The sequence below is a fragment of the Trichosurus vulpecula genome, chromosome 3 (genome assembly GCF_011100635.1).
Source record: "Trichosurus vulpecula isolate mTriVul1 chromosome 3, mTriVul1.pri, whole genome shotgun sequence".
NCBI lineage: Eukaryota > Metazoa > Chordata > Mammalia > Diprotodontia > Phalangeridae > Trichosurus > Trichosurus vulpecula.
In genome coordinates this window covers 172,126,974-172,144,360 of record NC_050575.1, presented here as the reverse complement: position 1 = coordinate 172,144,360, position 17,387 = coordinate 172,126,974, and the positions used below count along the sequence as shown (strand labels likewise).

The 17,387-nt window shown below is 41.2% G+C and overlaps 1 protein-coding gene across 1 annotated transcript; it reads left to right on the top strand.

Moving 5' to 3' along the window:
* The first annotated feature begins 604 nt into the window (after positions 1-604).
* Positions 605-958, top strand: LOC118844411 (40S ribosomal protein S15a-like). Its single transcript, XM_036752290.1, has one exon. The coding sequence runs from the start codon at positions 605-607 to the stop codon at positions 956-958; it is 354 nt and encodes a 117-aa protein (XP_036608185.1).
* The last annotated feature ends 16,429 nt before the right edge of the window (positions 959-17,387 follow it).

Sequence of the window (17,387 nt, the reverse complement as noted above, 5' to 3'; positions counted from 1 at the left end):
AGAACAGAGTGAATAGAACCATAATAATTACATGTAATGTCACATGTAACATTATAAAAAAAATTAGAAAGACCTAAAAATGAATGTGATGGAAGTTTAAGAAATGACAAATATGAGTAGAGAGAAACATGCAAAGCCTCACATTATTGTTGCAAATGTAAGCAGAGCCAAGAAAACAATATGCAAAATGAAAGACTGAAGAAGAGCGATCAAGGCAATGACAAATCATGACTCCAGAGGGCTAATGAAGAATCCTGGTACACACCTCCTAATACAGAGGTAATCGACTCAAGGTATACATTGAAACATACATTTTTGGACATAGTAAATACGTAGATTTGATGTTTGATTCTCCTTGTTTGGTAAAAAGATTATGGTTTTCTTTTTGTGTTGGGGCATGAGTGACTGGGTCACTAAAAAAAGAAAGAAAGAAAGAAAGAGGCATTGAAGTAATTTTTTAAAAATGTGCAGAAGAGAATTGAAAGAAGTTCAGAAGGAAACAGACAAGCATGACAGCTTTGAAAGTAATGTGTTGCATGTATTACATACTTGTTAAAAAAAAAAAGCAAGCTAGCTCTTTCCGCCATCTTGCAGCGTTGCCACCATGGTACGCATGAATGGCCTGGCAGATGCTCTCAGAAGCATCAAAAATGCAGAAAAGTGGGGAAAATGCCAGGTTCTCATTAGGCCGTGCTCTAAAGTAATTGTCCAGTTCTTAACTGTGATGATGAAACATGGTTATATTGGCGAATTTGAGATCATTGATGATCACAGAGCGGGAAAAACTGTTGTGAACCTCATGGGCCGATTAAACAAGTGTGGTGTAATCAGCCCCAGGTTTGATGTTGAATTGAAAGATCTGGAAAAGTGGCAGAATAATCTCCTACCCTCGCGTCAGTTTGGGTTTATTGTGCTTACAACCTCAGCTGGCATCATGCACCATGAGGAAGCAAGATGAAAACACACAGGAGGAAAAATCCTGGGATTCTTTTTCTAAGAGTGTAAAACATACATACAAATAAAATGCTCCAATGGACAAAAAAAATCAAGTTATACTAATAGAGATCCACGTTTTCACATGATATTTTTCTGTTCTTTATATATGAATATATTCTTTTTGAGGTGATCATTAAAACTAGAATTTTTAAAAATCTTAAATACATATATTTTTCTATGCAGAATGGGATTGATGGAAACACAGATGGATAAAGGAATGCTTTTTCTAAGAAAGGGGAAAAAACTTCAGTAATTTTCCTTGTTAGCCATGTCTTTATCAGGAACCAGGGTCATGAAGCATTTAGCACCCCTCATTTTCCTAGCATAATGTGAAACAGATAAGAGGAATATATGTGAATGACCCTGTTCAAAGGTAATTTCATCAAGGAGGAGGTGGAGAAGGGAAAAGATAGTGGGTAGACTTCGAAGCAATGCCATAATAAACATGATTCCAGAGGAACAAGGATGAAGCAGTTTGCCTACCTCCTCATAGAGAGGTGATTGACTCAAGGTACAAAACGAGACACATATTTTTAGACATGGACAACATGGGAATTCATTTTGCTTGTCTATGCATATTTATTACAAAGGCATTTTTCTTTTCTTTTTTCAAAGTGTGTGTGGGGGGGGGGAAATGAGTGACAGGAGAGAGAGAAAGTAGATTTTTGCTAAGTAAAAAAAGTAAAACTTTAAAAAAAGAGAGAGAAAAGGTAGTGGGTTGCCAAAGAAACAAGAACCTTAGGAAGGAAAATAAGGCCCCAGGAAAGAGTCTAGGCTCTTGTGATTGTGCAGAGGACCACTATAGGGAGAAAAGGGTTCTGCCCAGAAGCTGGTGGTCTGGTCAAAGTTCCACCCTTGATGTGGTTTTTGTCAATATTGTCTTACTATCTTCCAAATTATCTTGGATTTCACCTATTAGCCATTTGGTTCTGTCTTTTCCAGGCCAGAGATCATTCTCCTTTGTAAGGAAGACAGAAATAAGTATGAATTGAACAACTCTGTCTTCTCTAAATCATACGTTATCATCATCCCATCTACCCAAGCAGTGATCCCATACTTTCTCTGATCTTACTCTTTTACCCAGTATATCTTATTTTAAAAAATAAACCATTTTTCTCATCCACAGAATAAACTAAATCTCTTGAGAAGTCTAGCTTTAGCAGTCCTGACACTATTCTTGTACAACCATGCCACTTTAATTTTGTCACTGGCCCTTGCTTTCATCTTCCATATTTGGATACTAATAGAGACTCACATTTTCAGTCTTTTTAAAAACCAAAGTCTGTCAATAAAGTCCCTAGCATCCATATCACTCTGTTAGATCTTCTTTCCCTCTTCATCAGAATTGTTTCCTTATGTCTTCAGAATTTCATTCTTGAGAGCTCTCTATCCCACTGGGTGGATTTCTTCTACTGAATTTTAGGTCACAGGATGCTAACTCTCTTTTCTTCTGAGACCTCTGACATCTAGGTAGAGAAGTAGCATGTTGGTGTGACTGGAGTGCTGGACTTGGATCCAGGAAGACCTGGGGTTGAGTCCTGACTTTCATATGTGCTGTCTGCATGGTTCTAGAAAATGAGGGGCTTGATCTACATGGTATCTAAGGTTCCTCCCAGCTCTAAATCTGTGTTCTCCCAAAGCTGGAGTGTCTGTCAAACTCTGACCAGATTTCCTCTCCTTTGTTACAAAGTCCAGATGGGATGGTAACTCCATTTTAGTAAATGTTTAGTATATGCTTAGTAAATATTTGAATGACTGGCTTTTCTTGTGGTACTGCGTTATATTGGCCTGCTGCCTTTCCAGCAGTGTTCTTTTAGAAGTTGGAAGGCTGGGGTGGGGTGAGTGTGGATGAGTGACAGTAAGTCTCAGGACATGGAGAGGTGGGCACACACACACACACACCCACCTCTCCATGTCCTGAGACTTACTGTCACGTACTCGTAGGCATGTGAGCATGCGCACGCACTTTGGAACTGTGACCAATCTCCTAGAAAACAAACCAGGCTGGGAACATGGGGCAGTGAATGCCAACAGGAGATTTTTCCTCTGTCTCCAGATAATTACTCATAGTCCAGGAATGAAACAGCAATCCAGGGCCCACACATCTATAGTGAGAGCCAAACTCACATCTTCACAGAACTTTGGAGAAAGAGACCAAATGATCCTCTACGCCTTCCCTGCACCTTGTTCCCAGTCAGTTCAAGGGAGATGATTTCCCAGGGACAAGGGGTCTAGGAATAAAGGAAAGGGGGTTATCTCCCCCTTATATGGGAGATTAGGTATAGATTTGGTATGACACTGGTTTTACACTAGAATTCTAGGACATGATGGCTAGTAGTGACATAAGAGTCTGATATATTACCTGTCTCTGAGGTGCCAAAGCAGGTAACTAACATAGAGCCATCAGGGACCTACACCATTGTACAATATGGGAAGGGAGGGATTTCACCCTAAATGTGTGTCGTTTGAAAATATTAGCACCCTGGGGGAAGTAGTGTGTGTTTGCCTTCCTTGCAAAGCTCTTAGCCACCTACCCACCCCTGAAGGTTCATTCAACATCATGCCTTGCTTCCTGGACCCTACTTCCCCTTCACCAAGCCAATGCAATTCCATATGACTAGGGCAGACTTCCTGTGCACTGCCTGGCATGGCTGGGGTGAGTGTGTGTATGTGGGGGGGATATAAACAACACAGGATGCCCAACATCATTAGTGGTAGTAGTATATGTGAGCCTTGGGATGCCCTAGGATCTCTGTATCTTCCATTTCTCCATCCCCTGCCCTTCTCAACTAACTTTGTTCTAGGTACCAGAATTCTAAGTTATGACTCCGGGACAATTTCAGCTCTTTGCTCTGCTGCTCAGGCAGGATCTTCTGAATCCTAAATTAGGAAGAGGAGAGTAGGGGGGGGCATAGAAGAAACAATGGATGAGCACCCCCAAAACAATGGATAATCAAGCTCAGGGGCTATACTTTAATCTATTCTGCACCTTATCCAACCTTAGGGACCTGGTTTCCTCCTATGGAGCTTCCACCAGAGACACAGGGCACATGGCCCCTTTCCCAACCTACTGTTTTAACAGATAGCCTAGCCCCTATATAGAAAGCAGTTGGCTTAACTACTGATGTGAATGGAATGATTCACCCACAATATAGGCAAGTGTGTCCCAGGCATAGAAGTACCACCTATGTTAGGAAGGAGGCTGAGACATACCTTTAGCGCAGAGGCCACTGCCCTGAGGAAGGCTAACCCTGGGAAGAACATAGCAAGACAGGGAAGATGAGGCCTATAGGGCAATAAACCATGCTTTCTCTGAGTTTCCATTTCTAAGCCTTGCTTGTGTTCTGTGAGTGTCTTTCCTGAGCTCTTCTCTCCAGGCTCAGTCCTCAGCATGCATTGTTCTCTCAGGTACTCTCTCCGTAGAAAGTGTCATTGTAGTCTTGCCTGAAGTTGGATTTGTCTGGGTCTAGCTGATGAGGGATCCTTGTGAGTGTAAGTTGGTTGAACAACAATGAATTCTGACATTTATTACTTGAAAGGTGGGGAATTGATAATTTATAAATTTATGAAATTATGAAATGGGGGCAGGCAGACAATTTGCAGTTCTTTGGGTACTCACTAGAAAACACCACAATTGCTGGTGGGAAATGGGACAGCAATCACATTTTCATTAAACACAGAGGGTATGGAGGCAAACAGCTCATAAAGGCAGAGACAAGCCCCCAAAAGTAGGGAGGGAAACAGAAGCAAACAGCCAGATGGGGGAATGGGGGTGGTGAAAAGAAATAGGCATCATGGGGAAAGGGATGGGGAGGGAAGAGAGCCAGAGAATTATCACTCACTTAACCATGATTAGAGTTGGAAGCACTAGGCAGCATGGACTGGAGAGAGAGGGAAAAGTGCTGGGGGCAGGAGGCTGGGGTGAGGACATGTGTTTGAAGTCTCATTTCATAGGGTTTTAGTGGGAAACAGACTAGCTCCTCTTTGTGCCACCTTGGGATTAGTTCATTACCATATCCTAGTCATCTCAAAGTGATCGATAAAACTTCAAAGTCATCACCTCAAGGTTATCAGCACCTTTTTGATGTTCTGCTGGGTTGGAACTGTGGAGGTCTAGAATTTTTCTGGAATTCACTATCATAATACCAGAACCCTGAAAGCAGTGCCTAGATGGCTTCTCCTGATTCATCACATATTACCAGGATATTAATTTTGGTTAATATATGATATAATTTGCAAATTATTCAGACACTCATGGGATCACGGTGGCAAAGTCCAAGAGTCAGAAACATTGCTGAGATGGGAATGCATCAGGGCTGGCCTGTGCCTGTCACCAAAATGGAAGCCCCAGAGGGAACTCATCAATGAGAAATGCCTCTTCTGGGTCTAAACTGCTGTTAATCTTCCCCTCTCCTATATTTCTTATCAATCCCCTTGCTCATTAAACACCCTATCTAAGTGCTTCTCTGCCAGAAGAATCTGTATCTAAATCACAGGTCCTGGAGAGTCAGGATGACCTAACCCTATGATATTTTTTTTGTCCTCCCTCTTCTTCCATTTTCAGAAAGGGTAGAATTGGGATTCATGGAAAGATTGGACCAGGAGATTCCAGGTGATACCTTCCTGGAATCAAAGAAGGACTGGAGTTCAGATACTAGGTCCCAGAGTCACAGACCAGATGAGATGGCTCTGGCTAAAATTTTGGATTTTTTTATTTGTTTCCTGTGGAAATGAATTGGAAAACCTGGTCAGAAGTATTAGCATTATATGCAATGATAGATTCCTGGCCAGGAATAGGTTATACCTAACAAGGATTAATTTTTTTTAAAAAAGTACTTGTCTAGAGCTTTCAAATCTAATCAAAGGATTTTAAAACTGAAAAGGAATGGATGGGGGAAAAGTGCCTACATTGCTCCACAAAACTAGATATCATAGAAAGTAACTACAATGAAGAAAGGAAATAGTAGAAAATCCAGAAATTAACAGGAGACAAAATCCAACAAAGGATCCAGCAATAAGATCCATGGCCTCAGATGTCTATACAAGAATGTATCATGGAAAAAAAAGAAAGATGACTAGATATTCTAAAGCAAGGAGGTATTGATGGAATGAGACCCATAGCTAGAATATAGATCTAGACAAATATACTTTATTCGAATGGAATATGATAGATAGATAGACGTGGGATGGAGGTGGAGGAAGTTGCCTGGCATTTTAAGAAGATAAATAGGGTAGGGCAGAGTCAAGATGACAGACTATTGGGAAGGAGTAAGGTAATCTCCTCTCTACACACTCCTCCAAACAGATACAGAAAATGCACCAGACCAAATCCTGATGGAGAAATCCAGAAAAAGTCACAATTAGTCATTTGTCCAGTCTAGCTTGGCATAAGGAGACAGAGAAGATCTGTAGACACTAGGGATGAGTTGGTTCAGTTGCATGCTGTGCATAGCACTTCAGCAGCCAGAAGGAAGCTATACAGCAGGGCAAGAGGAAGCCCCAGACCCATGCCATGCCAAGGTACCACCAGTCCTGCACTGTGGCACTGCAATGGGGACAAGTGTGAGCTGGAAGGTTTGTGGCCCACTAGCCAGTTTCAGGTCACGGATTCAGGGCAGAGTGAGAAGGGAACCTGTACATACTAGTTAGGGTCCCTGGGTTAGGAAGGCCTTGGCTATGTATGTATGCAGAAGGGAGGAATTTCAGAAAATAAGAACAGAAGTGGTGTGACTGAGACCCCAGGCTAGGCTCAGAGCAGGGTCTCACTTCCAACATCTAGTGCAGGCTACAGAGAATAATCAAGGAAGGAAGAGGGCAATCTACAATTCTGCCATAATGAACCAGCAACGCTTCCCAGCTGGTTGATGGTGGCTGAGTCTAGTAGCAGATTACTATTACTCAGACCTTAACCCAGGTCAGGATCTTGCAGAGCTCAGACCAGGCAAGCAGCAATCAGACTTTTCCTTGGATCTTATAAGTCTCGGAGGACTGGAAGTTTGAAGGTCCCCAACTGGTCCCAGAGATCCTGAAATAACACAATAATCAATATCCCAAGAAAGCAGCAACAGGACCATCCAGACCTTCCTCCAGAGGTGTGGCAGAACCCAGTCCTAATATCAAGTCAAAAGTCAGAACAAAAGCTGGAAGAATGGGCAAACAAAAAAAAGAACCCCCCCATAATGAGCTACTATGGTAGCAGGGATGCTCAAGGCATAAACACAGAAGAAAGGGACTCCAAAACATCTAGAGGCAATATCTCAGAAAATAACACTGGGCTGAGACTCAACGAGAATTCCTGGAAGAGATGAAACAAGAGTTTTTTAATTAGTCTAAAAGTGTTTTGATCATTGGAATGAAAATACTTGAGGAAAAACCTACAAAGAAATGATAGCCGTTTGTTACAAGAGGTACAAAGCCTTGCCCAAGCAACAAACTCCCTGAAAACTGGAATAGATCAAACAGAAACCAATGACTTCATGAAGCAACAAGGAATATTAAACAAAGTCAAAAGGCTGAAAAATAGGGGAAAAAAGTAAAGTAACTCAAAGCAAAAATAATTGACCTGGAAAAAAGATAAAGGAAAATATATTAAGAATCATTGGTCTATCTGACTATTATTACTAAAAAAAGAAGCCTAGGTATCTTATTTCAAGAAATATTAAAAGAAAATTGCCTAGATCTCTTAGAACCAGAAGGCAGAATAAAAAGAGAAAGAATCCACTGGTAACCTCCTGAAAGAAACACCAAAATGAAAACTCCCGGGAACATCATGGTCAAAATCCAGAGCTTCTAAGTCGAAGAAAAAATACTGTAAGTAGCCAGAAAGAAAGAATTTGTGTACCAAGGAGCCACAGTCAGGACCACCCATGATTTAGAAGCACCACTATAAACAAGTAGAGAATCTGAAATAGGATATTCCAGAAGACAGGGCTTTCAACCCAAGAATAACTTAACCTCCAAAACCAAGTATATATTACAGGGGGAAAATGGATCTTAATGAGAGAGAAGACTTCCATGCATTCCTAATGAAAATTCTAAAGCTGCAGAGAAACTTTGAAATTCAAATACAAGAAGGAAGAGAAAGATAAAAAGGTAAACATGAATGAAAAAAGATAATCTACTACATTCAAATATGGGGAGATGGTGCGTGTGTTCCTTCTGAACTCTATTATCATCAGGCTTCATAGAGGAAGGTCCAATTAGACAAGCCTTGGAGATGTTCTGTTAGGTCTTGATGATCTGAAGAAAAGAATTGAAAGAGAAAAGAATACACTGGGGAGTTCGAGGGAGGAGGGAAGGGAAGAAAGTTTGGAGAAAATTATCTCATAATCAGTGTGCACAAGTAGATATCTATACAAATAAGAAGGAGGGGGTGGAGGGAACAGCTATCATTTGAATCTTGTTCTCATCTAAACTGGTCAAAGAAGAAAGAAAGAATATACATCAGAGTTGGGTACAGAAATACACTTCACTCAACAAGGAAATAGGAGGAAAAGGTGGAGAAGGGGGGAAAAGAGAATTAGAGGGAAAAGAGGTTGGGGAGAAATTGGTCTGTCCCCCATGGCTGGAATGCTATCCTCCCTCATCCCTGCCTCCCAATTTCCCTGGCTTCTTTCAGGTCCCAATTTGACCTTCTATACAAAGCCTTTCTGAATCCTTCTTAGTTCTAGTGCCTTTCATCTGTTGATTAATTCCTATTTATCCTATACAGTTATCCCTTCCACATCTCAGGGGTTAGGGTCGCAGCAGCGCTCCTGTGATCTGGAAAATCCTGGTAAAACTTTTTGGCCCTCCTTTCATACCAGAGAAAAAGTCTGAGTTGTTATGGTATTAAAAGATAAATATGTTAATATTTTCCAATACTTATATTTTATGCATTTCTGAGTTTCTAACTTTTTCTTTGTCATCTTCGGGCCTTTGTGTGTTGTCTGCAGCTTCCACAAAACTCCCAAAAAATTCCTATTTAATTTCTTAAGTCAATCCACAATATATTGAAACCATGATGGGGGAAAGTCATGATATGGAAGGGATAACTGTTTATTAACTTGCTTGTATATAGCTGTTTGCATGTTGTCTCCTCCTTCAGATTGTGAGCTCTTTGAGGTCAGGATCTGTCTTTTGCCTTGCTTTGTATCCCTAGTGCTTGGCACAGTGATGGCACATTTTGTTGTTCGGTCATTTCAGTTCTGTGTGACTCTCTGTGTCTTCATTGGGGTTTTCTTGGCAAAGATGTGGGATGGTTCGCTGTTTCCTTCTCCAGCTCATTTTTCTGATGAGAAAACTGAGGCAAACAGGGTTAAGTGACTTGCCCAAGGTCGCATAGCTAGTAAGTGTCTGAGGCCAAATTTGAACTTATGCAGAGGAGTCTTCCTGATTCCAAGTCCAGTGCTTTATCCACTGCACCACCTAGCTGCCCCACCTGGTCCATAGTAGGTGCTTAATAAATGTTTATTGGCTAAGTGTTGTAGCTCTTTCTAGGTCAAAAATAGAGCTCCTGATGACTTGTCTAAAGGATAATTTCATTCCTCAAAAAGCAGACAACCAATGAAGGAAACTTTTATTGTGGACTCATTCTTACAACAAGGAAGAACTGGTTACTGGGACAGAAAGGATGAGAACCTTGTTGGGGTGGAAGGGAGGTAATGACCATTCCATCTTGGTATTTATAATAGAGAGGTAGGGGAAAGCCAAGGATGGTCTGACATAAACTTGAATGAGGAAACTGAGGCAGACAGAGATTAAGTGACTTATCCAGGTTCACACAACTAGCAAGTACGTAAGGCAAGATTTGAACTCAAGTCTTCCTGACTCAAGTCCAGACCTCTATCTACTGCACCACCTAGCTGCCTCAGAAGCACACACATACACACATATATGTATATGTGTATATCTACATATATGTATATTGGAGAAGGAAATGGCAACCCACTCCAAATCTTTACCAGCAAACCCCAAAGGGGTCACAAAGAGTTGGACCTGAATGGAAATGACTCAATAATAGCAGCATATGTGTGTGTATACACACACACACTATATTCACATACACATTTTAAATATGTGTATGGACATCTGTTATATGTGGTGTGAGTGTATTATAGTATCTCTGTAAAAAAGGAAATTAAGTTAGTAATGGTAGCCTTTCTTGCTGAAAAAAATTGAAAGATGTGGGCTAGAAAGGAAGAGTGTAGTTAAATGGGTTCAGATCCAAAGCCAGTAATGGCTCAGTGTCACCTTGGAGGGAGGTTTCTAGCAGGGTTCCACACAGATTTATGTTTGTTCCTATGCAGTTTTAATATATTTATCAAACAGATGCATGCATGGCATGCTAATCAGACTTAGAGAAGGACATGAAGCTGGGAGAGATAGACTAGACGCCAAAACTAGGGTGCAAAACACTCTAACAAATGGAAATGTTAGGCTGAATCTAATAGGATGAAATTTAATAGGGATAAATGACATCTTTCACTGAGGTTCAAAATATCGACCTCATAAATACAAGGTAGGAGGGGCATATTGTAATGTTAATAGGGGGTGGGGTGTAAGATCTTCCCCGCCCATTAATAGGCCTCATGTGGAGTCCATTAAGGGAAGCTTGCTTGCTTGTAGGAAGGCTTGCACACCTTTTGTTAATAAGCTAATTAGGCAATGAGTCAGGTGTGATGCCTTCTGGCTCAGAGCCTATTGGCTGAAAAAATATATAATGTGAGAGGTAAGCTTTGCTTTGGGGGCTCGCTTATGAGAAAGATGTTGTGATTCCCTGGTCGAGACTCTGAGTGTCTGTGTTCAGAGTTCTCTGACTCCTCAGAGGTAAAGGCTCTCTCAATTCAGTGGTGGATATAAAGCTTTGATTCAGGTAGTAGAGCCTGTCGGTCTTCATATTTTTTTCTATGTATTAAAGAAGATCATTGACCCCTTTTAAGTTGCTTTCCTTAGTAAAGCAGATCTAAGAACCTGCACTAGCCTGGGTATGCTAGTGTGGTTGCCGTTACACATATCTAGAGTGTAGCTGATCTTCAAAAAAAAAAGATGGGACAGGCTGTTAATGGACTGCAAACTCCACATGTCGGTGTGATGTGCCAACAAAAACAGGTATTGTGATGCTAGTCTATATTACGAGAAGCATAGGGTCCCCAAGAGGGAAATGATAGTCCTGCTGCTCTACTCTGCCCCAGTCAGACCACACCAGCAATGTGATAGGGGCATCCAATTTGAGAAAGAACAATAATAAACCACAGAGGGTGGGGTATGGCGGCCAGCATAGTGAAAGGACTCAAGGTCATGCAATATGAAGATTTGTTTAAGGAATTGGTGATATTTAGTTTGGAGAAGAAAAGACTTAGGGGTTGAGGGGGGAGAAGATTAAGCTGCCTTCAAATGTCTGAAGGGCTATCACATGGAAAGAAATTAAATTAGGCTTATTCTGCTTGATCCCAGAGAGCACAACCAGGAGCAGTGGGTAGAATAGAAATCTCAAGAGGCAATTTAGGGTACATGTAAAAAAAACTTAATAGGAATTCAAGAGTGGAATTGGATACCTGGAAAGGTAGTGTGTTCCACTTCCCTAGAACTATTCAAACAAAGGCTGGATGGCCCACTTATCAGGTGTATTGCAGCTAGAATTCTTGTTCCTATATGAGTTGGGCTAAGTGGCCTCTGTGGATAAAGCACCAGGTCTGGAGTCAGGAAGACTCCTCTTCATGAGTTCAAATCTGGCTTCAGACACTTACTATATGTGTGACCCTGGCCAATTCATTTAACCCTGTTTGCCTCATCTGTAAAATGAGCTGGAGAAGGAAATGGCAAACCACTCCAGTATCCTTGCCAAGAAAACTCCAAATCGGTTCATGGAGGCATCACTGAAACAACTGAAAACAACAAGGTAGCCTCTGTGGTCCCTTCCAATCATAGTCTTGTATGCTATGATAGTCAAAGGCAGCAATGGCCTAGTGGTTACAGAGCTGGCAACAAAACTAGGGAGACCCAAAGTCAAGTCCCTCCTCTGACCCCGCTACTGGCTTTGTGACCCTGGACAAGTCACTTAACCTTTTAGTGCTCTAGGCCAAGGTATCAAACATGTGATCCATGGCCCTACGTGGACAACACTCCTAAGTGTGGCCCAAACCTGGTTAAAATGTAATAGGGATGACAAATGGTCAAAGACTATGAACCGGCAGTTCTCAGATGAAGAAATTAAAGCTATCTATCATCATATGAAAAAATGCTCTAAATCACTATGATTAGAGAAATGCAAATTAAAACAGCTCTGAAATACCACCTCATACCCATCAGATTGGCTATATGACAGAAAAAGAAAATTATAAATGTGGAGAAGATGTGGGAAAATTGGAACACTGATTCACTGTTGGTAGAGTTGTGAATTGATCTAGCCACTCTGTAGAACAATTTGGAACTATGCCCAAAAAGCTATAAAACTGTGCATACCCTTTGATCCAGCAATACCACAACTAGGTCTGTACCCCAAGAGATCATAAAAAGGAAAAGGAACCACATGTGCAAAAACTTATAGCAGTTCTTTTTGTGGTGGCAAAGAATTGAAATTGAGGGATGCCCATCAATTGGAGAATGGCTGAGCAAGTTATAGTATATGAATATAATGGGATACTATTGCTCTATAAGAAATGATGAACAGGAGGACTTCAGAAAAACCTGGATATACTTAATGAACTGATGTTGAATGAAGTGAGCAGAACCAGAAGAACACTGAACACAGTAACAGCAGCGTTGTGTGATTATCAACTTGATAGACTTAGCTCTTCTCAGCAATCCAAGGATCCAAGACAATTCCAAAAGACCTCATGAAGGAAAATGCTATCTACATCCAGAGAAAGAAATACGGAATCTGAATGCAGATCAAAGCATACTATTTTCCCTTTTTTTTCTTTCTCACGGTTTCCCCTTTTGTTCTGATTCTTCTTTCACAACATGACTAATGTGGAAATATGTTTAACGTGATTATACATACATAACCTATATCAGATTGCATGCCATCTTGGGAGGAGGGAGAAAAAGGAAGGAGGGAGAAAAATTTGGAACTCAAAATTTTACAAAAATGAACATTGAAAACTATTTATATGAAATTGGAAAAAATAAATACTATTAAGGAAAAATGAAATATTTAACAAAATAATTAATAAAAATAAATATATCAAAACACAATCTGCCGGGATACTTGCGTATGGTTTTAGTGCCCCGCCTTTTTTATCTGAGTTTGACACCACTTCTATAGGAAACTCTTAAAGACTATAGGTTGAAGAGAAAGAACCAGTTGCATTAGTAAAGGGAGTTTTTTCATCAGGGAGTTTCCTCTACCAATGTAATCACAGATCCAGTGCCCATCCCTATGATACTGTAGGTGTGATAATAGGGAAGCTGAGAGGCCCCATAAGGTGTGATCACAAAAACCCAATGGTAGTTATGGCCCTTGCTGTGTATTTCAGAGAGGACATAGGCAAGCACAGAAATGGACAGCTCTTTCTCTGGTGACTACAGGGGTTTGGCTATCGTGGATACCTAGGGGACCCAGTATGAAGGTGAATATCTGGCCTCTTTTTAGTCTCTGTACCAATATAGGTATGACAGAAGTATGGGGTTGGTGCAGTTGGATATTTGCTGCCCTAAACAATGTTTCCTTCTCTAGGATACTATCGAGATCAGGGTTAGGTTGGTGAGAGGAGAACCAAGAGAAAGAAGGAACTCACAGGTAGAAGCTTGGGGATCTGTGATAGGGGCTATTTCAAGGCTTGTGAGATAACTTCTTCAGGGGTTACCAGCCCTATTTCCCAATGTTACAATAAGTGAGGTTGATCCCAGAGGTCCTGAAATTAGGTACAATGACTGCATCCTACTTCAGAAGAAAGGTAGTAATAGCTTCAAGGAAAAGTAGATGTGGATACCTGAGCATCCCAGAAAACCAGGGAGATAGGTGAAGAATAGGTAGGGCAGCAGCAGCATGCAAAATTGGAAATGGTCCTTATGGAATTCTGGCTCTGGCTCTGGCTCTGGCTCTCTTATTAGGACCTCTTCATGGGGAGTAAATACCCAGACCCTAATTTTGCAGCTTTACTCCTCATGAGACTCAGACAATTGATTTGTTTGATGGAAACTCAAAAACAAATTTTATTTTCAATACATAACTTGTCAGCTTTATGATCCAGGACTCCTCTAGTATCATCTTGCTAAATAAGAGGTGCCAGATACTGAATGGCAGAACTAGCAGAATTCTTGAGATAGGTAGGGAGAGAAAAAAGGAAAGGAGGTTAAAAGGATTTCACCCTTGTCCAGTATAGCCATCAGGGAGGTCTTTCCTACCCACAGAATGACCACCATGCTGAGTGCTTAATAAATTCTTTTTCATTCATATTCATTTGTTCATTCAGCATGGAAATTTAGGAACTCATAATGAATGTCAATAGACCAACCAATGAGAACCAATGGAATCTAATAGGAACCAATAAGGATCTTTGTGAGAATACAGGAAATTAAGTAAAGGTGATGTGAAAACAAAGGATGTCAAGAAAAATAATGGGTTTGGGGGGTTTTTTTAAGAATAGAGAGAATCTAGGCCACAGGACTAACTGTTGGAATGTCAAATTTGCTGATAATAGATCATAGAGTTAGAGCTGGATAAGAGTATAAAGGTCATGGAGTTGAACTATTTCATTATATAGAGAAGTAAACTAGGCCCCAGCAAGTGATTTGGTAAAGGTCATATAGACAGTAAGCAAATGAGGATTTGAACTCATGTTTTCTGACTCCAAATCCTCAACCCTCTCTGCTGTGCCTCACCTTCTCATTAGAGAAAGATGAAAATTTTATAATGTTATAGTTAATGGAAAAAATATAAAAAATGAGATACCCTCTCCCTTGACCCTTGGTACTAGTCACATACCTGTTCTCGGGATCTTTGAGTAAGGGCTCTAGTGAGACCCAGGGCCATGACTAGGTGATCGTTGTAGGTTTAGCCAACCCTAAGATCTCCAGTGCTCCTAGGATTCCTTTGAGGAAAGATGGATCTTTGGCATCTACCCTGGTAGTGACATAAGAGAGTTGAGCCCTTAAATTGCTATTCATTGCTTTTAGACCAGGTCTCTCTGTGGTACTCTGTTATTCCACAGGTGGAATAATACCTTCCCCCAGAGATTTTAGAACTGGTTACATTAGAACCGAACTCTTTAAAAGGACATTTACATGAACCCTACTCTGTTTGGCAAAACCCCAGGACAACTAATTATAGCTCCTGCTGAACATCCCCAATCTTTTGTGTCATATTAATCCAAGAATTAACATTTTCATGCCTGTATCAAACAGGTATATATCATCTAAGGGCAAGAACTAATTTATGCTTCAATACATAAGCAGAGATGTCAAAAGTCAGTCAGGCCCTTCGATGTGGGCCTTTCTCTCTGGCCACAGCCACCCATCCAAGGAGGACTCTTTTAGAAAGCATTGTAACTTGTCAAAACCCAGAGCAGCTACCCTGGAGGACTATAGGAAGCAGGAAGTCTATGTAAAAGAGTGTATGTACCCAGAATCCCAAAAGACTCAGTAGGTGGTACTCCTTGAGCAGGAGACCAAGGTGGGAGGTAGGAAGAGGTAAATGGGATGACTCACCATGAGCTGACCCTGAGTTGAAAATAGTCTGTAAGCCAAGGAAAAGGTGTTCCCACAGTCACCCCAAGAGATTTTTCTGTATGGAGGTGGTGCTATGGGACCCTGGTGTCAAACAATAGAAGCATAACTAGCCCTGAGGCATTCTGGAATCTTGAAAGGCCTCAATATTGTCAGCCAGAATTCCAGTGTCATACCTCCATAGACCTGCTGGCTCCATCTTGTGGGGGAGGGAGATCCAAGCAGCAAGAAGTAGAATGAATGACTATGGTAGTGAGTAGTAGCACACTGATGGGAGAAAGAACATCAAAAGACCAAATGAGGCACTAATTAAATGATTACTGACTGTGTGCCAGGCCTTGCACTAAACACCAGGGATAGATACAAAGAAGTCAAAAAACATGATCCTGCCACAGGGAGCCTACATTCTAAAGGTGAAACAACATGTTTATTATGCACATGCAAGATATATACAGAGTAAATGGAAGGTAATTTTATAGAGGGCAGAATGGGGGGTGGGGAGGAGAGTTCAGGAAAGTGTGATTTAAATTGAGCCTAAAGGAAGTCGCAGAAGCTTGGAGGTAGAAGGTATTCAGCATTCTAGGCATAGGGGTACGGCCAGTGCAAAAGCAGAGTCCAAAGATGGGGTGTTATGTGAGAGGAACTTTGAATAAGAGTTCATGGAGGGTGGGCAGCTAAGTGGTGCAGTGAGTAGAGCACCAGCTCTGGAGTCAGGAGGACCTGAGTTCAAATTTGGCCTCAGACACTTGACACACTTACTAGCTGTGTGCCCTTGGGCAAGCCACTTAACCCCAATTGCCTTGCCTTCCCCCCTCAAAAAAAAAAGTTCATGGAGGGTGTAAGATGACTAGAAAGGTAGTTAGGGAGTGGGTTGTGATTTAAAGGCTAACAGATTTTATATTTGATCCTGAAGGTAATAGGGAGACAGCAGGGTTCTTTAAGTAGGAGAGGGATGCAACCAGATCTACATTTAAGGAAGATCACTTTGACAACTGAGTGGAGTGGGAGAGATTTGAGGCAAGGAGACCAATTAGAAAGCTATTGTACTAGTCCAGGTGAAAGACAACAAGGGGAGTGATTATGTGAATAGAAAGGGGGATGTATGGGGAGAGTTACCATAAAGGTAAAACTGACGAAATTTAACAACAGATTGACTATGTAGGATGAGAACAAATGAGAAGTCAAGGAGAACACTGAAACTGGGAGCGTGGGAGACAGGAAGGATGATGGTCCCCTCAACTATAACAGAAAAGCTGAGGTGAGGGAAAGGTTTGGGGGGAAGATGAATTATCTTTTGGAGATATTCAGTTTGAGATGCCTATGAGGCCTCCTGTTAGAGCTGTCCAAGGCCCTTGGTGGTACCTGGTAACTGAGGAGTGCTTTGGCTTTGTGTCTTGCCCAGTGCAATAAATACACATTTATCGTGTAACTTATATCACTCATTTCCCACCCAGCTATACTCACTTTGGACTTCTTCATTTCACTATGCCTTCCCTGCCCCATCACTGGGTACCTCTCCCCTCCCCCTTTCATCTTTCTTTTATGTTTTGTCTTCCCCCATTAGATTATAAGGCAGAAACGGTCTTTCTTTTTTGGTGTTTATATCCCTAGTGCTCAGCACAGTGCCCGCCACACAGTAGGTGCTTAATAGATATTTATTGACTTTTTACTATCAGTTATTTTTATATTTGCCTGATTCTTCCTACTAGATTGTAGGATATTTGAGGGCAAAGACTATGTTA